Genomic DNA, 12,237 nt, shown 5'->3' on the forward strand with positions numbered 1-12,237 from the left:
TATGTCAGCCTTCAATCAGTCCCACACAGCCAGCCAGGTCACATACTTGCTATGTCAGCCTTCAATCAGTCCCACACAGCCTGCCAGGTCACATACTTGCTATGTCAGCCTTCAATCAGTCCCACACAGCCTGCCAGGTCACATACTTGCTATGTCAGCCTTCAATCAGTCCCACACAGCCTGCCAGGTCACATACTTGCTATGTCAGCCTTCAATCAGTCCCACACAGCCTGCCAGGTCACATACTTGCTATGTCAGCCTTCAATCAGTCCCACACAGCCTGCCAGGTCACATACTTGCTATGTCAAAGGGCAAAGATGAGTGTCAGGAGAGGTCTGCAGTAATAACGCCCACCCTCCTGGAAGCCAAGCACACGTGTCCACGGACTACGTCCTGTCCTCACCTACCTGTCAGACTGCTGTGGGTCGAGGCTGCAAGACGACGGTGGATGAAAAGAGAGGAGAGCGAGGAGGAGGAGGAGGATGCAGCAGTGTTTGGGATGTCTGACAGCCATCACTGAATAGTGTGATGCCAGCACTCTCTCCCCTAATCTACTTCAATCAATCCCCCCCCTGCTGACAGACTCAGGAATCAACCAATCAGGGCAAAGTTGGGCTCGGATAGCCCCGCCCAACGCTCAGTTGCATGTGTAGGTCACAGAATCACACTTGCTGTATGTAGTTCCATTCAGAAATGACATTACATCAACAAAACATGTGTTCAGTTCAAAAGAAAATCTAATTCAAATGAAATATTCATGCACGTAACAAAATGTAGTCATATTGTCAAAATAAACCAATTAATTCAACCCCCCAAAAAATGTGTTCTATTCTGATACATTTAATATAAGATCATGTGTTCGGACTGCAATTTGTGTGTAATTAAAGTAAATAAATACATTTAAGCAATAAAATATTTAATTCAGCTAGGAGAGGGAAAAACAATATTTTTTTACTATCCAATTTTTTTTACAATGTGTTATTATTTGCGTATAAAACAAGAACACATTGTAAAAAAAAATAGGATAGAAAAAAAATACAAATGTGTTATTATTTGCGTATAAAACAAGAACACATTGTAAAAAAAATAGGATAGTAAAAAAATAAAAATTTGTTAATATTTGCGTATAAAACAAGAACACATTGTTTAAAAAAATAGGATAGTAAAAAAATACAAATGTGTTTTTATTTGCGTATAAAACAAGAACACATTGTAAAGATTAAGATTAAAGATTAAAGTACCAATGATTGTCACAAAAAAAGGTTAGTAAAACAAATAAAAATGTGTTATTATTTGCGTATAAAACAAGAACACATTGTAAAAAAAATAGGATAGTAAAAAAAATAAAAATGTGTTATTATTTGCGTATAAAACAAGAACACATTGTAAAAAAAAATAGGATAGTAAAAAAATACAAATGTGTTATTATTTGCGTATAAAACAAGAACACATTTAAAAAAAAGGTTAGTAAAACAAATAATAATGTGTTATTATTTGCTTATAAAACAAGAACACATTGTAAAAAAAATAGGATAGTAAAAAAATACAAATGTGTTATTATTTGCGTATAAAACAAGAACACATTGTAAAAAAAATAGGATAGTAAAAAAATACAAATGTGTTATTATTTGCGTATAAAACAAGAACACATTGTAAAAAAAATAGGATAGTAAAAAAATAAAAATGTGTTATTACTTGCGTATAAAACAAGAACACATTGTAAAAAAAAAGGTTAGTAAAACAAATAAAAATGTTTTATTATTTGCTTATAAAACAAGAACACATTGTAAAAAAAAAGGTTAGTAAAAAAAAATAAAAATGTGTTATTATTTTCTTATAAAACAAGAACACATTGTAAAAAAAATAGGATAGTAAAAAAATAAAAATGTGCTATTATTTGCGTATAAAACAAGAAGACATTGTAAAAAAAAATAGGATAGTAAAAAAAATAAAAATGTGTTATTACTTGCGTATAAAACAAGAACACATTGTAAAAAAAAAAGGTTAGTAAAACAAATAAAAATGTGTTATTATTTGCTTATAAAACAAGAACACATTGTAAAAAAAATAGGGTAGTAAAAAAATACAAATGTGTTATTATTTGCTTATAAAACAAGAACATATTGTAAAAAAAATAGGATAGTAAAAAAATAAAAATGTGCTATTATTTGCGTATAAAACAAGAAGACATTGTAAAAAAAATAGGATAGTAAAAAAAATAAAAATGTGTTATTATCTGCGTATAAAACAAGAACACATTGTAAAAAAAAAGGTTAGTAAAAAAATAAAAATGTGTTATTATTTGCTTATAAAACAAGAACATATTGTAAAAAAAATAGGATAGTAAAAAAATAAAAATGTGCTATTATTTGCGTATAAAACAAGAAGACATTGTAAAAAAAATAGGATAGTAAAAAAAATAAAAATGTGTTATTACTTGCGTATAAAACAAGAACACATTGTAAAAAAAAAAGGTTAGTAAAACAAATAAAAATGTGTTATTATTTGCTTATAAAACAAGAACACATTGTAAAAAAAATAGGATAGTAAAAAAATACAAATGTGTTATTATTTGCTTATAAAACAAGAACACATTGTAAAAAAAATAGGATAGTAAAAAAATAAAAATGTGCTATTATTTGCTTATAAAACAAGAACACATTGTAAAAAAAAATAGGATAGTAAAAAAATAAAAATGTGTTATTATTTGCGTATAAAACAAGAACACATTGTAAAAAAAAATAGGATAGTAAAAAAATTAAAATGTGTTATTATTTGCTTATAAAACAAGAACACATTGTAAAAAAAATAGGATAGTAAAAAAATAAAAATGTGTTATTTGCTTATAAAACAAGAACACATTGTAAAAAAAAAAAAGGATAGTAAAAAAATAAAAACGTGTTATTATTTGCGTATGAAACAAGAACACGACACTTTTAAAGTACAAATGAATCCTCCTTACAGATCTAAATCACCGCACGTGGAGGTTTCACGTTTTTATTTGAGTTCGCAATTTAAACATGGCATTCTCTGCGGACGCCTCTACTGGGGTCCTGAGAGTAGACTTGCCGCGGTGCATTTTGGGTCCTTCCTTTCCATCCCGGGTCCTCTTCAGCCAACATGGGTACGCCTCAAACTTCTGCTTTTATTCACGACTATTCCTCCACACTCAGCTAATTCGTCATAATAATGTGGCGTATAGTGATCTTAAAGACTATTAAGTATGTTTGTATGTGGAAATAAGGACGTGCGTGAAGTAGAAACGGAACAATTTCCTCGTCTAGTGTCGCCGCAACGTGGAGCGGCCATGACGCGGCAGCCCGTCGTGCTAACTCGGCTAGCCTGCACACAATATGTCTACTTTATTACTCCTTATTCCTATATAATGTCACCAAGTCGAATGTCCGCTCCATTTAATATCATGTCGTCATTATTGTGGGTACAAGCTTCGGCTTGTAGCTAGCTTTGTGTGCCGGTGGTAGACGATGTCGATTAAACAGCAGAATATAATAGAATGGACTTTATTGTCATTATATTTGCATATAACGAGATTAAGGACTCCAATTTAAGGTGCGGTAGTGGACACAAATATGGAATAACAAATCACACGAGAAGTAATAAAGGTAAAAAATAATTAGAGATGTCCGGTAATATCGGCATGTCGATATTATCGGCCGATAAATGCTTTACAAATTTAATATCGGAAATTATCGGTATCGTTGTTGTTTTTTTATTTATTTTTTATTAAATCAACATAGAAAACACAAGATACACTTACAATTACAGGGCAGCTGTGGCTACGAAAGTAGCTTACCACCACCAGGTGTGAATGAATGATGGGTTTTTAACATGTAAAGCGACTTTGGGTACTTAGAAAAGCGCTATATAAATCCCAGGTATTATTATTATTACAATTAGTACACCAACCCAAAAAACCTCCCTCCCCCATTCACACAAAAGGGTTGTTTCTTTCTGTTATTAATATTCTGGTTCCTACATTATATATCAATATATATCAATACAGTCTGCAAGGGATACAGTTCGTAAGCACACATGATTGTGCGTGCTGCTGGTCCACTAATAGTACTAACCTTTAACAGTTCATTTGACTCATTTTCATTAAATACTAGTTTCTATGTAACTGTTTTTATATTGTTTTACTTTCTTTTTTATTCAAGAAAATGTTTTTAATTTATTTATCTTATTTTATTTTTTTTAATTTTTTTTAAAGGACCTTATGTTCACCATACCTGGTTGTCCAAATTAGGCATAATGTGTTAATTCCACGACTGTATATATCGGTATTGGTAATTAAGAGTTGGACAGTATCGGATATCGGCAAAAAAAGCCATTATCGGACATCCCTAAAAATTAATTTAAATAAACAGACCACTATCCAATAAAAAATAATAAGCAATCCTGTACAAAATACCCTAAAAATAATTTAAATAAACAGACCACTATCCAATAAAAAATAATAAGCAATCCTGTACAAAATACCCTAAAAATAATTGAAATAAACAGACCACTATCCAATAAAAAATAATAAGCAATCCTGTACAAAATACCCTAAAAATAATTGAAATAAACAGACCACTATCCAATAAAAAATAATAAGCAATCCTGTACAAAAAACCCTAAAAATAATTGAAATAAACAGACCACTATCCAATAAAAAATAATAAGCAATCCTGTACAAAATACTTTACAATGTACAGAACAAAACAAGCAGTAGTAATAATAAGCGTCTATGTTGTACTTAATATACATTTGAGCTGGAATAATTTTAAACTCTTTGTTAGGGCCGTGTTTGATGTGTTTTTTTTCTACCGTTGTGTACATCATAGTGGATCAAAATGCTTTATACTCTGCGTATTTCATCAAGTTGCTCTCTAGCCAGGCGGCTATGCTTGTGCTGTTACATAATGTGGTTTGCCTTTTTTAAACTACTTTTAACCAGAGGTGGGTAGAGTAGCCAGAAATTGTTCTCAAGTAAGAGTACTGTTACTTTAGAGATTTATTACTCAAGTAAAAGTAAGGAGTAGTCAGCCAAATATTTACTTGAGTAAAAGTAAAAAGTATGTTGTGAAAAAACTACTCGAGTAACTGATGAGTAACCGTGTTCGTTTTATGATGACGGCAACAAATAATGCACAAAAACATAGCAATGAGCAAATTCAGAGCCAGGAATATCTCTTAAGCAACTAAAACAATAATATATATTACCGTATTTTCCGCACCATAAGCCGCCCCGTGTTATAAGCCGCACCTTCAATGAATGGCATATTTCAAAACTTTGTTTACCTATAAGCCGCGCCGTGTTATTAGCCGCACCTACGCTGCGCTAAAGGGAATGTCAAAAAAACAGTCAGGTCAGTCAAACTTAAATAATATATTACAAACCAGTGTTCTAACAACTCTGTTCACTCCCAAAATGTAATGTGCTAATGTGCAATCACAAAAATAGTAACACTCAAAATAGTGCAGAGCAATAGCAACATCAATAACTCAACGTTGCTCGAACGTTAGTGTCACACAACACACAAAATAAACATTTAAAGCTCACTTTCTGAAGGTATTACTCATCCACAAATCCCTCGGTGTGCTTCACTTGTTTTTTGACGTCATCTGTGATGTGGACGCGCATGCAGTCGTAGATCAACAGGGACGTAGCTGCGTGAAAAAAGTCACCCGGTCTCTTCGCGTAAACGTCTATCAACCACTCGCTCATCTTTTCTTCATCCATCCATCCCTTCGAGTTAGCTTTTATGATGACGCCGGCTGGAAAGTTCTCTTTTGGCAAGGTCTTCCTTTTGAATATCACCATGGGTGGAAGTTTCTGGCCGTTAGCATGGCAAGCTAGAACCACAGTGAAGGACGACTTCTCATTCCCTGTGGTGCGAATATTCACCGTACGTGCTCCCGTTGTATCCACAGTGCGGTTCACATGAATATCAAAAGTCAGTGGAACCTTGTACGCGTGTCTCTTAGTGGGAGACATTTTGTGGTCTTTACAGAAACACACAAATGAAATGAAACGTAATATCCGCGCGCTTCTTCTTCTACGGGGGCGGGTGCTCACCTTGGCGGTTGCTTACCGTAGAAGAAGAAGCGCTTCCTCTTCTACGGGGAAAAAAGATGGCGGCTGTTTACCGTAGTTGCGAGTCCTAACTTTATGAAAATAAATATTAATATTAATCCATATATAAGGTGCACTGGGTTATAAGCCGCACTGTCAGCTTTTGAGAAAATTTGTGGTTTTTAGGTGCGGCTCAAGGTGCGGAAAATACGGTAAATAATAATACATTAACATAAAAAAAATGAAGGCAAATTGAGCCACAATAACTGAACAGCACCATAGGCTCAGTAGGCAGAGATTACAAAGGAAAATAACAAGTTAGCCTTTACACAAACCATAAACTGCTCAGCTGCTGGGAGAGAGAGAGACGTCTTTCTTCCCGTTTGAAGTGAAAGACGAAGAAACGTGAGGCTCAACAATTCTGATTGCCGAACATGTCCGTTACTTAAAGACCGGTGACAGTAAAGAAGAAAAAAAGTCAGCCTCTTGTGGTTATTTATCACACTAATTAAAACCCCAATGTCGACTAATCGTGCAGCCCTATGTGTCAAAATAGACATTAGTATAAAAAAAGTATAGGTGAAATGTTTGTGCATGAACATTTAATATCAAAGAAAAAAAAACACTGGATTCTTAACATTTCTCTAAATTGTACCTTTTTGTGTTCCTTCAGGAAAGTGTCGTGGTCTGCGCACAGCCAGGAAGCTCCGCAATCACCGCCGTGAGCAGAAATGGCATGATAAACAGTACAAGAAGGCCCATCTGGGCACTGCCCTCAAGGCCAATCCCTTCGGGGGAGCTTCTCACGCCAAAGGCATCGTCCTGGAGAAAGTGTAAGTGCTGACAGGGTGAATTGTACATGGAGCCTTTCACTATATCAGTCATGGGAAATGTCTAAAAACGGGGAAAGACGTTAATTTTTGTGTCAAAATATCACTTCAGCGTTTTTTTAATGAAATATTGTAATGTGTAAGGACGGGAGTCCATGCATTGTCAAAAGATAAATCTAATTGTTTAATAACTTTCAGGCTTTGTTTTGTCTTTACATCCTGGCTTCTCAGCGCAACAAAACTGCAAATGTGTCCGGCAAAATCCCGTCCAAGCGGAACTCTCTTAAGAATAAAAGTTTGTGGGTGAATTATGTAAACCAACTACAATACCCCCAAAAAATGGATCTAAACAAAAATGTGTTGAATGCTCGCCCCAGCTGCAGGTACTCGCTGTTTTTCTTGCCTAAACCACGCACTGAATTTCTGGACAGGCTGCTGAAACAAGCTTGCTGGTTAGCAGCATCCAGCTGGATTACACGTCGTCTGCGCTCGCTTTCCCAGCTTTCTACCGTCTTTTGCGGACTATAAGTCGCACCGGCCGAAAATGCATAATAAAGAAGGAAAAAAACAAGTCGCACTGGAGTATAAGTCGCATTTTTGGGGGAAATGTATTTGATAAAAGCCAACACCAAGAATAGACATTTGAAAGGCAATTTAAAATGTCTAAAGAATAGTGAACAACAGGCTGAATAAGTGTACGTTATATGAGGCATAAATAACCAAAGGAGAAGGTGCCTGGTATGTTAACGTAACATATTATGGTAAGAGTCATTCAAATAACTATAACATATAGAACATGCTATACGTTTACCAAACAATCTGTCACTCCTAATCGCTAAATCCCATGAAATCTTATACGTCTAGTCTCTTACGTGAATGACATCAATAATATTATTTGATATTTTACGCGAATGTCTTTATAATTTCACACATAAGTCGCTCCTGAGTAGAGATGTCCGATAATATCGGCCTGCCAATATTATCGGCCGATATATGCGTTAAAATGTAATATCGGAAATGATCGGTATCGGTTTTTTTATTATCGGTATCATTTTTAAAAAAATTTTTTTTATATTAAATCAACATAAAAAACACAAGATACACTTACAATTAGTGCACCAACCCAAAAAACCTCCCTCCCCCATTCACACAAAAGGGTTGTTTCTTTCTGTTATTAATATTCTGGTTCCTACATTATATATCAATACAGTCTGCAAGGGATACAGTCCGTAAGCACACATGATTGTGCGTGCTGCTGCTTCACTAATAGTACTAACCTTTAACACTTAATTTTACTAATTTTCATTCATTACTAGTTTCTATGTAACTGTTTTTATATTGTTGTACTTTCTTTTTTATTCAAGAAAATGTTTTTAATTTATTTATCTTATTTTACAAAAATTTTAAAAAAGTACCTTATCTTCACCATACCTGGTTGTCCAAATTAGGCATAATAATGTGTTAATTCCACGACTGCATATATCGGTTGATATCGGTATCGGTAATTAAAGAGTTGGACAATATCGGATATCGGCAAAAAGCCATTATCGGACATCCCTACTCCTGAGTATAAGTCGCACCCCCGGCCAAACTATGAAAAAGAACTGCGACTTATAGTCCGAAAAATACGGTACTTTCCTGCCAATCATAACAACCCCAACACTGTCAGTTCCCAACCAGTTGTAGACCAGTGGTTCTCAAACTTTTTTAACCAAGTACCACCTCAGAAAAATCTTGGATATCCAAGTACCACCATAATGACCAACATTGACAGTAGCGTAGTAGGCCTGAGTATTCATTAAAAACAAGGCAGGGGTTTTATTTACTAGTATATTTAATATTTTTGGCCACTGTAACATGACACACAATGATACTTTATACTTATTTACAGACTTCTCCGGCGCACTACTGTTCTAGAGTATTAGTATCCAATTAGAAGGTATCATTTTCCCGTGACTGATTGTAGACAGAGGTCAACACCGGAAGTATATTGCTACAGGGTAGAGTTCTTTGCATGGAATTTGACATACCGTATTTTTCTGACTATAAGTCGCAGTTTTTTTCATAGTTTGGCCGGCTTATGTGTGAAATTAACACAGCGTAAAATATCAAATAATGATCTCATTCACGTAAGAGACTAGACGTGTAATATTTCATGGTATTTAGCGATTAGGAGTGACAGATTGTTTGGTAAACGTATAGCATGTTCTATATGTTATAGTTATTTGAATGACTCTTACCATAATATGTTAGGTTAACATACCAGGCACCTTCTCAGTTGGTTATTTATGCCTCATATAACGTACACTTATTCAGCCTGTTGTTCACTATTCTTTAGACATTTTAAATTGTCTTTCAAATGTCTATTCTTGGTGTTGGCTTTTATCAAATACATTTCCCCCAAAAATACGACTTATATATGTTTTTTTCCTTCTTTATTATGCATTTTCGTCCGGTGCGACTTATACTCCGAAAAAATGCGGTACATTTCAGTGATAATAATAAATCATGTGGTACATGTAAGTGTTGGTGGATGAGAATACATGTAAATATATGTAAGTGTTGGTGGATGAGAATACATGTAAATATATGTAAGTGTTGGTGGATGAGAATACATGTAAAGGTGAAATATAGTGTATAAATACACCTAATTGCAGGAAATGTAGTCTTGGTTTTCAACATGATTTCAGGGTTTGCATGGCAGCACTGTGTGCTGATAGAAATGTTCCTCTTTGTCTCAAAATGTGCTCCCATTCCTGAACGATGTAGATTAGTTTCAGTAATTTACTGACCGTTGTGTTCCTGTGCAGAGGTGTGGAGGCCAAGCAGCCCAACTCTGCTATCAGAAAATGCGTGAGGGTTCAGCTCATCAAGAACGGCAAGAAGATCACCGCCTTCGTCCCCAACGACGGCTGCCTCAACTACATCGAGGTGAGACACGCCGTCCTTTTGGAACAAATGGAACGCTTCCGTACGGGGCTAAGAATCCTTCATCTGCAGGAGAACGACGAGGTTCTGGTGGCAGGTTTTGGCCGTAAAGGTCATGCCGTGGGTGACATTCCTGGAGTCCGCTTCAAGGTGGTGAAGGTGGCCAACGTGTCCCTGCTGGCGCTCTACAAAGGCAAGAAGGAGAGACCCAGGTCGTAAACTGTCCAGGTTCAAATAAAACATGTTCAATGAACGTCCAACTGTTCTCATTTTTATTTGCTCTCAAACGCTTATTCTTAGTTTAGATGTCCACACGAAACTGTCAAACAACAAAGATGTCTCCTTACTAAACTTTTAGGAAATATCAGAAATGCTATAAAGAACAAGTGATTATAGTTTGATTACCTTTGGTGTACAGTATGAGGTTGAAGTCTGTTAGCAACATCATTCACAAATAGACCCAGAGGGATCCATAGGACAGTCAACTGAAGCAAAAAGTTATAAGCAGAGTTGATTAAACTTTCAAGAAATGTCACAAATGTAATTAGGAAAAAGTTGTTAGTTTGGGGATTGATCTGGATTCAGGATTTTAAAAAAATTGGATTCTTTACTGTGTGTTTGGACGTCACTACATCAGTTATGGTTACCCTCAAAGGGCCACATGTAACATGGAATATAAATGTAATAGTCTTTAGTTTTCAAATGTTATTTTATTCAATATTTGTAGTATTTGATGACGTTTCCACTATCTACATTCCTCTCAAAAAGTGTCACCTCACCATTGTGATGTGTTGTCTATAATAACTTTGGTGCACAGACAACTGTTTTTGAATATATTTTTTACAGAGCGATTGATAACTTGCTTTGAAATCGGAAGTCAAGATGAGGAGCAGACATTCAAGTGTTTATTTTTTGATAAACCCCCCAAAAATGCCTGGAACATCAGATAGTGTAAGTGTGTAAAACATTGGCCATTAATGCATGTGTAACATTTTTCTGTCAAAATTGAAAGAATGAATACTTTTAGCCAGAAAGTGTTTTAATTTCCAGCCTTTCGCAGGCCACATTGAAATTAAGTGGAGGGTATTGTTAAAATGACATGAACTACATGGCGTGTCCCATTAAATGTGATGGGCCACATTAAATTAGGTGACGGTCCACTTAAGAATTACATGACTGGCAAATTTAAAATGATGTGGCGGTCCACCATAAAATTATACAACGGACCATATAAAGTGTTGTGACCTTAAAGGTCAAACAAAAATCTAATTGTCCAATAGGAAATAATGCATTCATCCCAGATACTCAAACATTTTAGAACAAAACACTTTTTTAGGCCCAATAGCCCAGGGGCCGTATTTATCAAGCTTCTTAGAATGACTCCTAAGAAGTCTGCTAAGAGTTGACTTAAGAGTAAATAAATTCTTCGCTGAAAGATGCACTTAAAAGTTAGTTATCAAGCGTCTTACTCACACTTTCAGCGAAGTGTAGGACTGAATCTTAAGTGTCACACTCAGAGCTGAATTACGACATTACTATGTGCCGTAAACGCAATTTTAGATGACGTCATTTCTGTGTCCATAGAAATGACCAATCACGGAAGGGAATCCCTTGTCTAAGAATGAAGAAATATCTTGGAAATATTGAAGTGGACAATGGGAGTGTATATTTTGACAAACTACAAAATAATACAAAACAAACAAACAATATTGGCAATTAATCAAAAATAAATGTTTCCTTTTCTTTCCAATTCATTAATTAGGCAACTAATTTGAAACTAGTGTGGGTGGCTCTATATATAATAATATATATAAAAATAATACCCGCTCTGTCTAAACCAGTGGTTCTCAAATGGGGGTACGCGTACCCCTGGGGGTACTTGAAGGTATACCAAGGGGTATGTGCGATTTTTTTTTAAATGTCTGTCAAAAAGAACTGTGAAAAGAAATGCAACAATGCAATATTCAATGTTGACAGCTAGATTTGTTGTGGACATGTTCCATAAATATTGATGTTAAAGATTTCTTTTTTTGTGAAGAAATGTTTAGAATGAAGTTCATGAATCCAGATGGATCTCTATTACAATCCCCAAAGAGGCCACTTTAAGTTGATGATTACTTCTACTTGTAGAAATCTTTATTTATAATTGAATCACTTGTTTATTTTTCAACAAATTTTTAGTAATTTTTATATTTTTTTCCAAATAGTTCAAGAAAGACCACAAGAAATGAGCAATATTTTGCACTGTTATACAATTTGATAAATCAGAAACTGATGACATAGTGCTGTATTTTCCTTCTTTATCTCTTTTTTTCAACCAAAAATGCTTTGCTCTGATTAGGGGGTACTTGAATTAAAAAAAATGTTCACAGGGGGTACATCACTGAAAAAAGGTTGAGA

General features: G+C 34.9%; 2 protein-coding genes across 2 annotated transcripts in view; one reads left to right on the forward strand and one right to left on the reverse strand.

Moving 5' to 3' along the window:
• atp6ap1la (ATPase H+ transporting accessory protein 1 like a) overlaps positions 1-541 on the reverse strand; it is a 98,231-nt gene extending 97,690 nt beyond the window's left edge. Inside the window, exon 1 of the mRNA XM_062037942.1 lies at positions 408-541. Within this exon, the coding sequence (XP_061893926.1) occupies positions 408-514 (107 nt within the window). The 5' untranslated portion in view covers positions 515-541. The remainder of the gene's footprint in view (positions 1-407) is intronic.
• A 2,464-nt stretch (positions 542-3,005) lies between these two features.
• On the forward strand, positions 3,006-10,097 carry rps23 (ribosomal protein S23). The gene is made up of 4 exons (XM_062037744.1): positions 3,006-3,124; positions 6,753-6,912; positions 9,720-9,840; positions 9,910-10,097. The coding sequence occupies exons 1-4, from the start codon at positions 3,121-3,123 to the stop codon at positions 10,054-10,056; spliced, it is 432 nt and encodes a 143-aa protein (XP_061893728.1). The 5' UTR covers positions 3,006-3,120; the 3' UTR covers positions 10,057-10,097.
• The last annotated feature ends 2,140 nt before the right edge of the window (positions 10,098-12,237 follow it).

This window comes from Entelurus aequoreus, linkage group LG26 (genome assembly GCF_033978785.1).
Source record: "Entelurus aequoreus isolate RoL-2023_Sb linkage group LG26, RoL_Eaeq_v1.1, whole genome shotgun sequence".
Lineage (NCBI taxonomy): Eukaryota > Metazoa > Chordata > Actinopteri > Syngnathiformes > Syngnathidae > Entelurus > Entelurus aequoreus.

Bases quoted from the DNA above. Each gene is read 5' to 3' on its own strand.
- rps23 (XM_062037744.1), top strand. The intron at 6,913-9,719 runs GTAAGTGCTGAC...GTTCCTGTGCAG, and splicing joins GGCATCGTCCTGGAGAAAGT to AGGTGTGGAGGCCAAGCAGC. The intron at 9,841-9,909 runs GTGAGACACGCC...CTTCATCTGCAG, and splicing joins GCTGCCTCAACTACATCGAG to GAGAACGACGAGGTTCTGGT.